This window comes from Scyliorhinus canicula, chromosome 28 (genome assembly GCF_902713615.1).
Source record: "Scyliorhinus canicula chromosome 28, sScyCan1.1, whole genome shotgun sequence".
NCBI lineage: Eukaryota > Metazoa > Chordata > Chondrichthyes > Carcharhiniformes > Scyliorhinidae > Scyliorhinus > Scyliorhinus canicula.
This window is the reverse complement of record NC_052173.1, coordinates 8,807,456-8,820,594: the sequence shown is the minus strand read 5'-3', so window position 1 is coordinate 8,820,594 and position 13,139 is coordinate 8,807,456. Positions and strand designations below refer to the sequence as shown.

Genomic DNA, 13,139 nt, shown 5'->3' with positions numbered 1-13,139 from the left:
TAATTTTCCCCAGAGGCAGTTTCTACAAACTCTGAATCGAGGCCCCTGAAGGTTTAAGATTAGAGAATGTATGAGGGCTCCGTACACGTCACATGTTGTCCACCCTTTCCATTGTCCAATGTGTCTCCAGGGTTGCAGGATCAATCTCCTGAACAGCTGCTAACAGCAAATATCTGTGAGAAAAATCAGATCGCCGTTAAAAAATTGCTGCTTTAATTTTCATTTTCTTTGAACACATTTGTTTATTAGTTTGAACGCTTTTCAGGGTGGGAGTGGGCCTGGGAAAGGGTTGTTTGACCAAAGGCAACGTCATGTGGTGAAAGATTAAGGAACACTTTGAACCAGAGTTACCATCTTTCATTCTTCATCACCGCAGTTCACAGCAAGGTTTTGTCAAATAATGAGTTGAAAGCAGAATTATAACAGGATTAAGGGTGTATGTTCGATTGTGGGTGCGTCCAGAGACAGGGGTCACAGTGAGGATACGGGGTAGACCATTTGGGACAAAGATAAGGAGAAATTTCTTCACCCAGAGCGTGGGAAGCCTGTGGAATTCATTACCGCTGGGTGGCACAGTGGCGCAGTGGGTTAGCACTGCTGCCTCACGGCGCTGAGGACCCGGGTTCGATCCCGTCCCCGGGTCACTGTCCGTGAGGAGTTTGCCCATTCTCCCCGTGTCTGCGTGGGTCTCACCCACACAACCCAAAGATGTGCAGGCTAGGTGGATTGGCCATGCTAAATTGTCCCTCAATTGGGAAAACAAAATTGGGTACTCTAAATTTATTTTAAAAAAGGATTGTGTTACCTCAGAAAGTACTTGAGGCCAATATGTTGAGGGGGTGCAGAGGGGATTCACCAGGATGTTACCTGGGATGGAGCGTTTAAGTTATGAAGAGAGGTTGGATGGGCTTGCGTTGTTTTCGCTGGAGCAGAGAAGACTGAGGGGTGACCTGATCGAGGTGGACAGGATTATGAGGGGCATGGACAGGGTGGGTAGGGAGCAGCTGTTCCCCTTAGTTGACGGGTCGGTTACGAGGGGGATACAAGTTCAAAGTGAGGGGCGGGAGGTTTAGGGGGGATTTGAGGAAAAACCTTTTTCCCCCAGAGGGTGGTGACGGTCTGGAACGCACTGCCTGGGAGGGTGGTAGAGGCGGGTTGCCTCACATCCTTTAAAAAGTACCTGGATGAGCATTTGGCAACGTCATAACATTCAAGGCTATGGGCCAAGTGCTGGCAAATGGGATTAGGAAGGCAGGTCAGGTGATTTTCACATGTTGGTGCAGACTCGATGGGCCGAAGGGCCTTGTCTGCGATGTATTATTCTGCGATTCTGATTTTTCTCAAGAACAGTTAGATATAGCACTTAGGGGATCAAAGGATATGGGGGGAGGCGGGAACAGGTTACTGAGTTGGATAATCAGCCACGATCATAGTGAATGGCAGAACAGGCTCGAAGGGCCGAATGGCCTCCTGCTGCTCCTATTTTTGATGTTTCGATAAAGGAATGGTGACTGATACTTCTGTGTTAGTAACACAATACTCACGGCCTACCTCACGCTTTCTTTTACAGTGCTGGGGACAGAGTAACTGTCTTTGATGACTCTAATGAAGAATGGTGGAAGGTACGTTCTCTTCCAGAGGGTGCTGTTAACTGAGGGCGGAATGTTCCGGGTCTGCTCGCTGCTGGGCGCGCCCATCTCAGAAACAGTCGATGGAGTTTTTGGCTGTACCACTGAATCTCCCACAGCGGGTGGGATGATCCTAGGATCATCGAACGGTAGAGCACAGAAAGAGGCCATTCTGTCCCTTGAGGCTGTGCTAGCCCTTTGAAGGATCGATCCAAGTCTTTCCCCAGAGCCTGACAGATTGGTCCCCAAATATTTATCAAATTCCCCTTCGAAAGTTACGTTTGTATGCACTCAGCACCAAAACATTTCAAACATTGATCCGGTGGGGAACTCTTTTCCACATTATTGTTACAATGAGGAAAAGGCTCCATTATTCCTGGTCTCCATATCCTCCATGTTTCTACCTTCATTTTGCCACTTCTGCTGCTTACAGCTGATATTAAAGGTGTTGTTCTGGGGGCGGGGGGGGGGGGGGGGGGGGGGGGGGAGATGGGGCATGCTAATTGGCTCGCTCTTGGGAATATAAAGGAAGCCACGTTTAAACGAATGTGAGCCTGGATTCTCTGTTCTGGAGACTAAGTGCTGCTGCCAGTGGCAACTCGAGGTAACTGCGTGCTGCCACTCAGCGCCAGCCAGGATAAATTCAGGTCATGTAAGTGGGCCAGAACACAGCCCATGTGCAGCAGGTCCCGGGTCCTGCCCTCACAGCGTCTGATTCACTGCGGTCGCGATTCACGTTCAGAGCCCGACGATCTGGAGCGGCTTTTAAGTGCTTCACTCAGCCCAGGCAGTCATCCAAACCAAGAAGGTGGGACACGTCCAATGTTCCTGGAGTCGGAAATGCTGGGCGCCGTTGAGAAGAGGAGGGACAGCTTCTTCTCCAGGGCGGGGCGGAGGCTCAAGCCCACCGTTCTGAACGAGGCCTGGGATGAGGTGGCAGAGGCTGCCAATGCTGTCAGCTTCACCAGGCGGACCAGCATGCAATGCTGCAAGAAGATGTACGACCTCCTTTGAGCAGCTCGCGGGGGTAACACTTCTGTGCCCCTGACATCACTCCTGTCCCTCTCTCCTCACATCACCCCCCCCCCAATCCCCGAATGGCCATCAGCACCCCAGCTGCCTGCATCTCCCGCCGTGAATCCCTCTTTGGCCAGGAGCCTTGCACATGCCATCAGCGACAGCCCCGCCATCCCTAGATCCTTCAGTGCAAAGTTGGCCACCTGACATCTGAATTTGGGCCTGACTCCCAGCTGTTCTGATGCCCAAAGTACGTTGGGAAGAATTTGTGGGGCCAAGCGAAAAATGATTGCCTTCGACTGGTTTTGGACTGAGCAACAATGGTCCAGACCCGTTGTGCTAGTTTTCTGATCAGTCAGCCAGCTTTATAAAACCAGTTGACGTGAGGGTGCGATCAGGTATCAAGGATTCGGAGGGCAGCATCAACTGTCGGTGGCACGCCAATTTGGTTTGAGTGTGAGTCACAGGTTGTTAGGAGTGTGTGGACACCGTGGCATGAGTCGGGTATTAGTGACTGATTGAAATGTATCCGACCCAAACATTTCTCCATTTCAGGGGCGCATTGGCGATAAATCTGGCTATTTCCCAGCGAACTACATCATAAGGGTGCGTGCGGGAGAACGTGTCCACAAAGTTGTCCGATCGTTCGTTGGCAATAAGGAGATGGGCCAGATTACCCTGAAAAAAGATCAGGTAAGTGGAGAATTGAGGTACCCTCGAACATTTCTTTCTGCACCCAGTGCTAAGGGGCGCAGGTCCACAAGTAAACCCCATGCCTCCTGTGGACCCACACCAAAATCAGGATGAGGTGACAATGGAACTTGGAAGAGAAACTCCTGAGGAGTGGGCAGCTACTCAGGATCTTGAGGAAGGCAATCAATTCTCCCTCGGGATCTCTGGGGGTTACACTGACACGGGGAGGGGGTTGAGGGGGACTGCAATCTCGCAGCTTCTTTTGTCGCTGCACAAGACATTGGTGAGACCGCACCTGGAGTATTGTGCAGAGTTTTAGTCCCTTTATTTGAGGAGGGATGTAGTGACATTGGAGGCAGCTCAGAGGCGGCTCACTCGATTGATTCCAGAGATGAGGGGGCTGTCGTATGAGGAGAGATTGAGCAGTTTAGGCCGATACTCTCGCGAGTTTAGAAGAATGAGGGGAGATCAAATTGAGGTTTACAAGGTGATAAAAGGTCTGGATAAAATAGAGGTGGAGCGGATGTTTCCTCCTGTGGGGCATTCCAGAACGAGAGGTCATGACCTTAGAATAAGAGGTAGCAAATTTAAAACCGAGATGAGGAAAAGCTACTTCGGCCAAAGGGTTGTGAATGTGTGGAATTCGCTACCCCAGAGTGTGGTGCATGCTGGGACAGTGAGTAAATTTAAGGAGGAGGATGGCGGAACTGTCATCTGAGGAGAGATTGACTCGGTTAGGATTGTTCTCACTGGAGTTCAGAAGAATGAGGGGGGGGGAATCTCGGAGAGACTTATAAAATTCTAACAGGACTAGACAGTGTAGATACAGGGAAGATGTTACCAATGATGGGTGTGTCCAGGGGTCACAGCCTGAGGATTCAGGGTAAACCATTTTGGACAGAGATAAGGAGACATTTCTTCACACAGAGTGGTGAGCCTCTGGAATTCATTACCACAGGAAGTAGTTGATGCTAAAACATTGAATATATTCAAGAGGCGGCTGGATGTAGCACTTGGGGAGAATGGGATGAAAGGCTATGGGGAGAAAGCAGGTTAGGCTATTGAGTTGGATGATCAGCCATGATCGTGATGAATGGCGGAGCAGGCTCGAAGGGCCAAAAGGCCTCCTCCTGCTCCTATCTTCTATGTATTGATGTATCCTCACACATTGAATCTGCACGATTGGTTGTCAAGGCCGGCGTGCGAATGTTTGGCCGTGCCACATTAATCCCTCTCATTCTTCTCCCCTTCCAATTTGTGACAGATTGTTGTACAGAAGGGTGAAGAGGTCAACGGCTACATCAAGGTGTTCACAGGCCGGAAGGTGGGAATGTTCCCTGTTAACTTCTTAGAGGAAATCTGAGTTTGTGCCAGAACCCGGTGAAGCAGCGTCAAGATGGCTGTTTGAAACGTGTAACAGTGCCCAACGTCTACCTGCCAATGTGGGGGGAGTCGTATTTCCTGGTAGTGCCCACGTCAGCTGGAAGGAATCTTCCAGACAAAAATGGACGACTGTTGCTATGGAGATCTGAGCATACCTTGGTGTGTTAGGAAAACATTATTTTGAAGATAAAAGCATAGCTGATTTTCTTTGTATATTCTGGGTAGCACAAACCTTGCATGAGATTTCTCATCTTATTAATATAAAAATGTCAATGAATAAGTTCAGATCAGTGGTCAATGTATATTTGCACAATCCACGCCCATAATTATTTGTGGAATCCATCCAATAAGACATGTCCAGCTTATAGGTTTGGCCAATGAGTGATTAAACGACAATCCCCCTTTGGGCTAGAATGAGGGCCCAGAGATTTCATTCACGGCCTTCTGATGCCAATGTTTTCAAACTTTGCTGGCCCTTTCTCTACCCTAAGGGGTTTATTCCCGTTCGGAAAACCATGAACAACACGTGGCTCGAGGCCAGGGAAGCATTCCAGCTCTGAAACTGATATTTTGACAGCTGTTGTAATGGAAGGAATGTCGGAATGCTCCGTGGTGTCAACAGAGAGGGTCAGAGTAATGTTCCCGCCCCCGCCCACCCCGCCCCCCTTAGTCTCAGGGATATGTTCCTCAAGTGAAAACCAGAACACGCTGCTCAGCGTTCAGTTACAGGGAAAGGGTGGCGTGTTTTTTCTGCCACCATTAATCCTGTTCCAGCGTGCTCAGCAAACCCAACTGATGGCTTCAGCAGAGATTGTCGATGAACGACATTGAAGGAAGGAGACCGTGGTTGAACATATCCGATTGTGCGCGAGTTCTTTGAAGGTGCGAGATAGGCAATAGGAAGCATGGTGAGGAATGTGGTCATTTTTGTGTTCAAATCATTGGGATGGGCTGAATGGCCTCCTGTACTATAACGTTCCTATGATTTTACGGCTGGAAACATCTTTGAACAGCCAGACTACCATCGGCCACCACAGAATCGTTCATTATTTTATTGAACACCTGTTTCTACTCACATCCGGTGTCATTCAGACGCTAAATTGTTTTGGGTTTTGCTGCGGTAGTGGGTTTATTTTTAGTCAGTGAGGGACCCTGCTTCTGGCTTTGCATCACTCCCTTTTCAAGTTACTTTCCCTGATTGGCGGCCCAGAAAATGGCTGAATAAACTCAGCAGGTCTGGCAGCATCTGTGGAGAGAGAAACCGAGTGAATGTTTCAGGTCCGTACGGCTCTTCGAAACATTAACTCTGTTTTGCTCTCTTAGTTTAGGAAACCGGAAGAGACATCAACAATTTTTCAGTTTGTAAACTGTGAGGAAAGGTTACCTCGCTCCAGGAGTGTTTCCACTGACAATGAGGGATCTTTTTACATTATTATTAACGCAGGATTAACCTCATTCACACTCGAGGGGAAAAAAAACAGCTTTTCAATTAACAGTTAAACAGTTAACAAAATAATGAAAGGTCACTTTCCCATCTACTTCTAAAATTTCAAGAAAACAAAATCCGCACTCGGGGTCAAAAGCCACTGATTAATAAAGTTAACACTCCGTGGCTTACAGAATTATTCCTAATGTCCTCGGGGGAGAAACTTTCAGAAGTCAGTCTGAGAAAAGCAGCTCCTTTCCTCAGGAACCAGAGCTGAACTCTGTAAATTAAACTAAAAATATCAGACCCAGGGCAGGGCTGAAAATGAAACTAAAAACAGACCCAGGGCAGGGCTGAAAATGAAACTAAAACAGACCCAGGGCAGGGCTGAAAATGAAACTAAAAACAGACCCAGGGCAGGGCTGAAAATGAAACTAAAAACAGACCCAGGGCAGGGCTGAAAACAAAACTATAAACAGACCTCGGAGGACTGAAAATGAAACTAAAAACAGACCCGGACCTTCCCATGAGTGGCATCACCGCCTCTTAACCCCTTAATCACAACTTTAGCAGATGTATAATCTGGATACCTTAACCTAAATTCTTTTAATAACATGTGTGACGAATGCAGGATTTTAGATATGTTGGATGATAAACATTTGGCAGTTCAAGGGTTAAAAGCCTGTGTTTGAGTGTGTTTGACTGCAGTAGTCATGTTTTTAAAAAGAATCTTATTCTGCAAAACCGGATAGATTTTAGGAGCCAGAGGTAAAATTGAGCAGAATAAAAGCCTGGGCGAATGCACTGTTGTTTAACTTTGGGGAGTTGATGTGTTTTCAGCATGGGGAGTTGATGTCATTGCTGGGTGGAGCTAAGGTATTCAGACATCTTTGAGAAAGGTTTTGAGTGGTGATTTTTAATCGGGCTACCCTTCAGACCACAAGTAAAGTCTTTTGCTCTCACAGTACGATTAATAGTATTTAAGGCAGTGCAGACTTGTCTGAGGTCAAGGGGGAAGCTGAAACAAACCAGTTGAAACAGCTTTTTGAAAACATCCAGCCAGAGTCTGCAGGGGTTCTGACAGGAACCAAACCTATTCTGGAACGCCAGTATTACTCTGTGTTATTGGGATGTGGGATGGATCGATGTATGTTTTTCTTTCTTGCTCAATTGGGAATAGAGACAGTAATTAAGGGCATTGTGTTTACTGTATTCAGTAGTATTGTTTAAGGAATAATTGTTAGCTATTTTATTGTGTTAATAAAGTTTTGTTTTAAAAGTACCAAATCCCTATTTTCTTTGTGCAATCAATCTGGAGTGAATTATTCTTTCCTCACAGATTTAGAAAATAAAATGAAATAATAATCTTTATTGTCACAAGTAGGCTTACATTAACACTGCAATGAAGTTACTGTGAAAAGCCCCTAGTCGCCACATTCCGGCGCCTGTTCGGGTCACAGAGGGAGAATTCAGAATGTCCAATTCACCTAACAAGCACGTCTTTCGGGACTTGTGGGAGGAAACCGGAGCACCCGGAGGAAACCCACGCACACACGGGGAGAACATGCAGACTCCGCACAGACCGTGACCCAAGCCGGGAATCGAACCTGCAACCCTGGAGCTGTGAAGCCACAGTGCTTACCGCCATGCTACCGTGCCGCCCAAATATTGGGGTATTGGTCCAGCGTCCTAGCCACTGTTGGGGTCTAATACACTACTGCAACGACACACAATGTAATATATTTAAACATTCATCCCTCTCCACCTCTCTCTCCGCCTGATTGGGGGGGGGGGGGCTAGCAGGCACGCAGCGTAACCCCCCCCCCCCCCCCCCTGGCTTTACCTACGGATACGGCCAGAGAATTGCCAGGCCTGAGGCCGTGGGTGCGCACGGCGCCGGCCCCACTCGGACTTGGCCTGCCAAAAAACTGCCCACCTCTAAACTACCTAGCGTTTTTGAGGGGGCGGCACATTGCAAAAGTGGTGCCACCCCCAATTTTGGCGCAAACGAGGATTGTCTGGCCGATCGCCGAATGCGATTTGGGCGTCGCCGAATGGCGAATCCCACCCATAATTTCTCCTCCTCTCTGTATTAAATCTGCTCTCCCTTATCCTAAAACTGTGACCTCTCGTCCCAGAATGCCCCACAAGAGGAAGCATCCGCTCCACGTCTACTTTCTCCAGACCTTTTATAATCTTGTAAACCTCAATTAGATCTCCCCTCATTTTCCTAAACTCAAGAGAGGCCTGAACTACACAATCTCTCTTCAAAAGACAAACCCCTCATCTCTGCAATCAACCTACTGAACTGCCTCCAATGTCACTACATCCCTCCTCAATTAAGGGGACCAAAACTGTGCTCAATACTCCAGATGTGGTCTCACCAATGCCGTGTACAGTTGCAGCAACACTTCCTCACTTTTATACTCTATTCTTTCAGCTCTAAATACCGAACTACAATTTGCCTTCCTCATTACCTGCTGCACCTGCAAACCAACTTTGAGATTCATGCACACGGACATCCAGATCCCTCTTCACTGAAGCACTCTGACGTTTCTCTCCATTTCGATAATAAGGATTTATTATTATCTCGCCTTGCTTTCACTGGTGAACTCTCGGAAGCTTGGGGGAAACTGCACGCACAGTCCAATCCCAAATCACTCTTCAGATGCTTCTTCATTGATTGAAAGTGCCAACTCACCTCTCCCGAGCTTGTGGCCACACAAGCTGAAACGTGAAAGCCAGCTGTCAAATTCATTTCCCCCCCCATGCACAAGTGGAATTTCCAATTCCATGGGGGGGGTGTATTGAAACTCATGCCCATGGTGGGCTGGTAAGTCAGGTTCAAGTGTGAATTCATGGCAGATGGGATTTTGTGCTCAAAGTGGTGAAGAGGGAATAAGGCACTGCCAGGTACCAGGACGATGAGTGGGCACAGAACTCTTGGATAGCCCACCAGTGCCAATATTTGCAGGCCCTGGCATATCTGTCACCTTCGGAGAAATTTCACTGGCAGGCATGCCAAGCGCCATCAGTTTCATTATATGTGTCGCACGAATTTAAAAAAAAATGAACCAACTTTTTCAAATTAGCACAGTGTTTAGCATTGTGGCTTCACAGCTCCAGGTTCGATTCCTGGCTTGGGTCACTGTCTGTGTGCAGTCTGCACGTTCTCCCCGTGTCTGCGTGGGTTTCCTCCGGGTGCTCCGGTTTCCTCCCACAGTACAAAGACATGCAGGTTAGGTGGATTGGCCATGTTAAATTGTCCCTTAGTGACCAAAAAAGGTTAGGAGAGGTTATTGGGTTACAGGGATAGGATGGAAGTGAGGGTTTAAGTGGGTCGGTGTAGACTCGATGGGCCGAATGGCCTCCTTCTGCACTATATGTTCTATGTAAAAAAAAATTTGAGGTCTTCAGCCAGTCGCGAATGTGTCAGAGAGGCAGTAACCCCCTCACCCACTCCGCCTCCTCCCACCTCGGCGAAATTTCTCTCCTGCCATGATTTTTGTCTCCGGTTTATATTTCTCTTTTTACTGAGCGCAGGAGATTCCTTGGCTGCGAGTGGGTAAGGGGCATTGCCAGAACTGTACCACACCAGCTGATGATTGCTGCCTCTCATTTCTACACGCCCTCGGAGATCTGCAGCGAGTTTTCCCCTGTGGGGATGGTGCCCTGCCTTCCTCACGCCCACTTGGCACAGCCTCCATTTTGCCAGACCTGTGCCAATTGACGACCAGGGCAGCCTCTCCGTTTCCTGTTGCCCTCGCATTTCCCCTTTCACCCCCTTTGGGAAGGTCGCAACAACTTTGCCTCACGGGTTCTCTGGGCAGCTGTTGCTGTGGTGACGTGCTGCAGTCCCACAGGACTTGATGGGAAAGGAAAGTGCGTCCATAACGCGGCCAAACAGATTGAGTGCGTCAGCTTGTGAAGTCATTCCACTGCACGGCAATGACTGGCGGTAAGAGCGAGAGAGACTCCTGATCAGACAGGTGATAGGAACAAATTGGAGGCTGTACCGTCACTGCCCATAGCTCCAGACTGCAGCATACACTGTAAAAAGTATCTGCTGTCACAGCCACTCGGACCCAGTTGGCTGGAGGGCTGATGATCAGGACCAACAGTGCAGGGGTCAATCCTCCTTTCAGCTGGAGTCAATTCGAGACCCTTCAGGACAGCGGGATTCTCCGTCCATTAAGGACAGTGGAATCCTCCAATCCCGGTGCAGTGAATGGGAGATTTTGGCCGACCGTTAATTCCCCATCCTTGCTCTCAGCGGTATTGGGGCTGACTGACGACAGAGAATCCCGCCCACCAACTGACATCACCACCTTCCCGCCGTGCACTTGTCCAGCACACACACACGGACGGACACACGTAACATCCTCATCACATTCGGTGCAAACTGTGTCAGAAAGGAGCATGTCTCACCACAGAGTGGCACAGTGGTTAGCACTGCTGCCTCACCGCTCCAAGGTCCCAGGTTCGATTCCTTGGGTCACTATCTGTGCGGAGTCTGCACGTCCTCCCCGTGTGTGCGTGGGTTTCCTGCGGGTGCTCTGGTTTCCTCCCACAGTCCAAAGATGTGTAGGTAGGTGGATTGGCCATGCTAAATTGTCCCTTAGTGTCCAAAATTGCCCTTAGTGTTGGGTGGGGTTACTGGGTTATGGGGATAGGGTGGAGGTGTTGACCTTGGGTAGGGCGCTCATTCCAAGAGCCGGTGCAGACTCGATGGGCTGAATGGCCTCCTTCTGCACTGTAAATTCTATGAATATTAGCCGTGCTAAATTGCCCCTTAGTGTCCAAAGATGTGCAGGTTAGGTGGAGTTACAAGGTTTGGGTGGGGGAGTGGGCCTGGGTAGGGTGCTCTTTCGAAGTGTTGGTGCAGACTCGATGGGCTGAATGGCCTCCTTCTGCACCATCAGGATTCTATGATTCTAAGTTAGTGGATATGACACAAATACCATTCTGTTTTGAAACCAGCACCAGGTTTAAGAACAATAAGTCGAGTAATGGAAGCAGACAGTGAACTGCACTCCGAGCTGAGATTGGAGCCCACAGTATATATTGATCTAAGCACCATATATTATATTTGTGATGTGCGGGCCCCTGTATCGGGGACTCTGGGTTCATTAGACGATGCTGGTGGAATGGACCGTTCCCCGAAGGCCCCATCCTCCACTTGTACCATAACATTCACCCAGGACACGGAGCAACTCCCGAAATACAGAGGAAAGGAGCTGTTTTCTTTTTGGAAGCAACACCTGTCGATCATATCAAACTTCAGGGTTAAAGGGCTATTCTTGGAGGGGCAGCTGGATAAGATCAAATGTCCAGGCGCCAAATTAAGTCAGAGACATGTTTCAGGATTAATGCCCCAACTCAGCTAGTAACACAATCTCCAAAATACTTCTTGCGTTGGTCAACGGCCATTCCTCAGACGTGTGGGTAGAACATTCCAGAATTACAGTCGGCTGCTTTATACATTAACAAAGACAGTGTTGAGCAAGGAACAAAATACCCGTAACATTTCTCTCTGTTTCTTTGTTTCTCTGGTCAACGAGTGCCTAAAGTTTCATGGTTATGCCAGGCTTGTACCAACCAGTGCCCCACAACCCTGACCCCCAGTGGAATTGGCGTGGCTCAGTTGGATGGCATGGGGCCATCTGATCCCTCCTTTATTATGGGCATCCGCCTTCCTTCTTAGATCCCATTCCATGCCAGCTGCCCATCTAATTCTGAGAATTGCCCCTTTTGATGCCCTTTGTAAAGGGGCGGATAGCCAAATTTATATTTTCGTTGGCCAGGATTTTCCATTTGCGAGTTCACCCAGCTACCGCTCCGAGCGAGGATGGCGAATCGGGCCGCGTCGATCGCTGGAGGTGGGATTCGCGTCCTGCGCCATTGTAGCCACCGCGCGCCGGGCAACCGAGGGGGTGCGCTGCCAACGGCACCAGAGAGTCCCGCTGCCAGCAAAGGGCTGGAGAATTCTGGCACTTGTCCCTTCAGGGGGTAGAGGCAACAACACTGTATTTGCCCTCAATCAGTGAGAATCACTGGAATCTGGTAAATGGCTTTGTCAGGCCCAGCTGGAGTCTTTGCTCCATCCAAGACCAGGTGGGATATTCCAACTGTTAGCCGGCGTGCCTGATTTCCGGCTTGCCTCTGGATCAAACTCCTGCAAGAGCGCTGGAATAAATCTGGCACGATGTCTGAGGGAATTCATGCCCTATCTTTGGGCATGATGCACGATCAATTGACCACAGAAGTGAGGTTGTAGTCCGAACTGAAGGCTTTAATAGACAAGATGTTTCCCCAGCAGCTCAGGTACAGAAAGGCAGCTGTGAGGAGTACACGGGCTCTTGTACCCCGCCTTACTGGGCGGAGCTACCTTCCAGCTCTAACCAATGGGTGACTAGTGTTACCTACCATTGGGCCAATGAGCAGCGAGCCTTCTCCACCAATGGTGTCTCGGCATTGCTAGGTACCGTAATACCTCTAGTCATACTACCACAGGGCATTATAATAGACCCGAATTTCAATGTCATTCTCGTGGCTCCTCCACTTTTCCGCATTAGGATTGCTCTCTGCTGAGGGTGGGTAAGGGTCTTACGAACATGGTGTGGTGGGCGAGGGGAGGAGGCGGAGTGGGTGAGGGGGCTACTGCCTCTCTGACACATTCGCGACTGGCTGAAGGCTTCAAAATTTGAAAAAGTTGTTTTTTTTTAAATTGGCGGTACACATATATAATGAAGCTGATGGCCCTTGGCGAGCTAGCCAGCTACATTTTAACTGCTGACCCCAATGTTGTAATGGCGGGAATATGGTACAAATCACTGGAATCAGGTGACAGTTGTCTGACTTCAGCCATCACCTTCGACAGCACCTTCTGGACCCCGAGAAGGGCAAGAGCAGCAGATACCTGGGAACCCCCACCACCTGGACGGTCCCCTCCCAGTAACTCACCATCCTGACTTGGAAATATATCGCCCGTT

The 13,139-nt window shown here is 49.0% G+C and overlaps 1 protein-coding gene across 1 annotated transcript in view; it reads left to right on the top strand.

The window, feature by feature from the left end:
* stac3 (SH3 and cysteine rich domain 3) overlaps window positions 1-6,527 on the top strand; it is a 40,425-nt gene extending 33,898 nt beyond the window's left edge. The window contains exons 9-11 of the mRNA XM_038786663.1: window positions 1,571-1,622; window positions 3,201-3,338; window positions 4,603-6,527. Coding sequence (XP_038642591.1) covers window positions 1,571-1,622; window positions 3,201-3,338; window positions 4,603-4,701 — 289 coding nt within the window. The 3' untranslated portion in view covers window positions 4,702-6,527. The remainder of the gene's footprint in view (window positions 1-1,570; window positions 1,623-3,200; window positions 3,339-4,602) is intronic.
* Window positions 6,528-13,139: the final 6,612 nt, after the last annotated feature.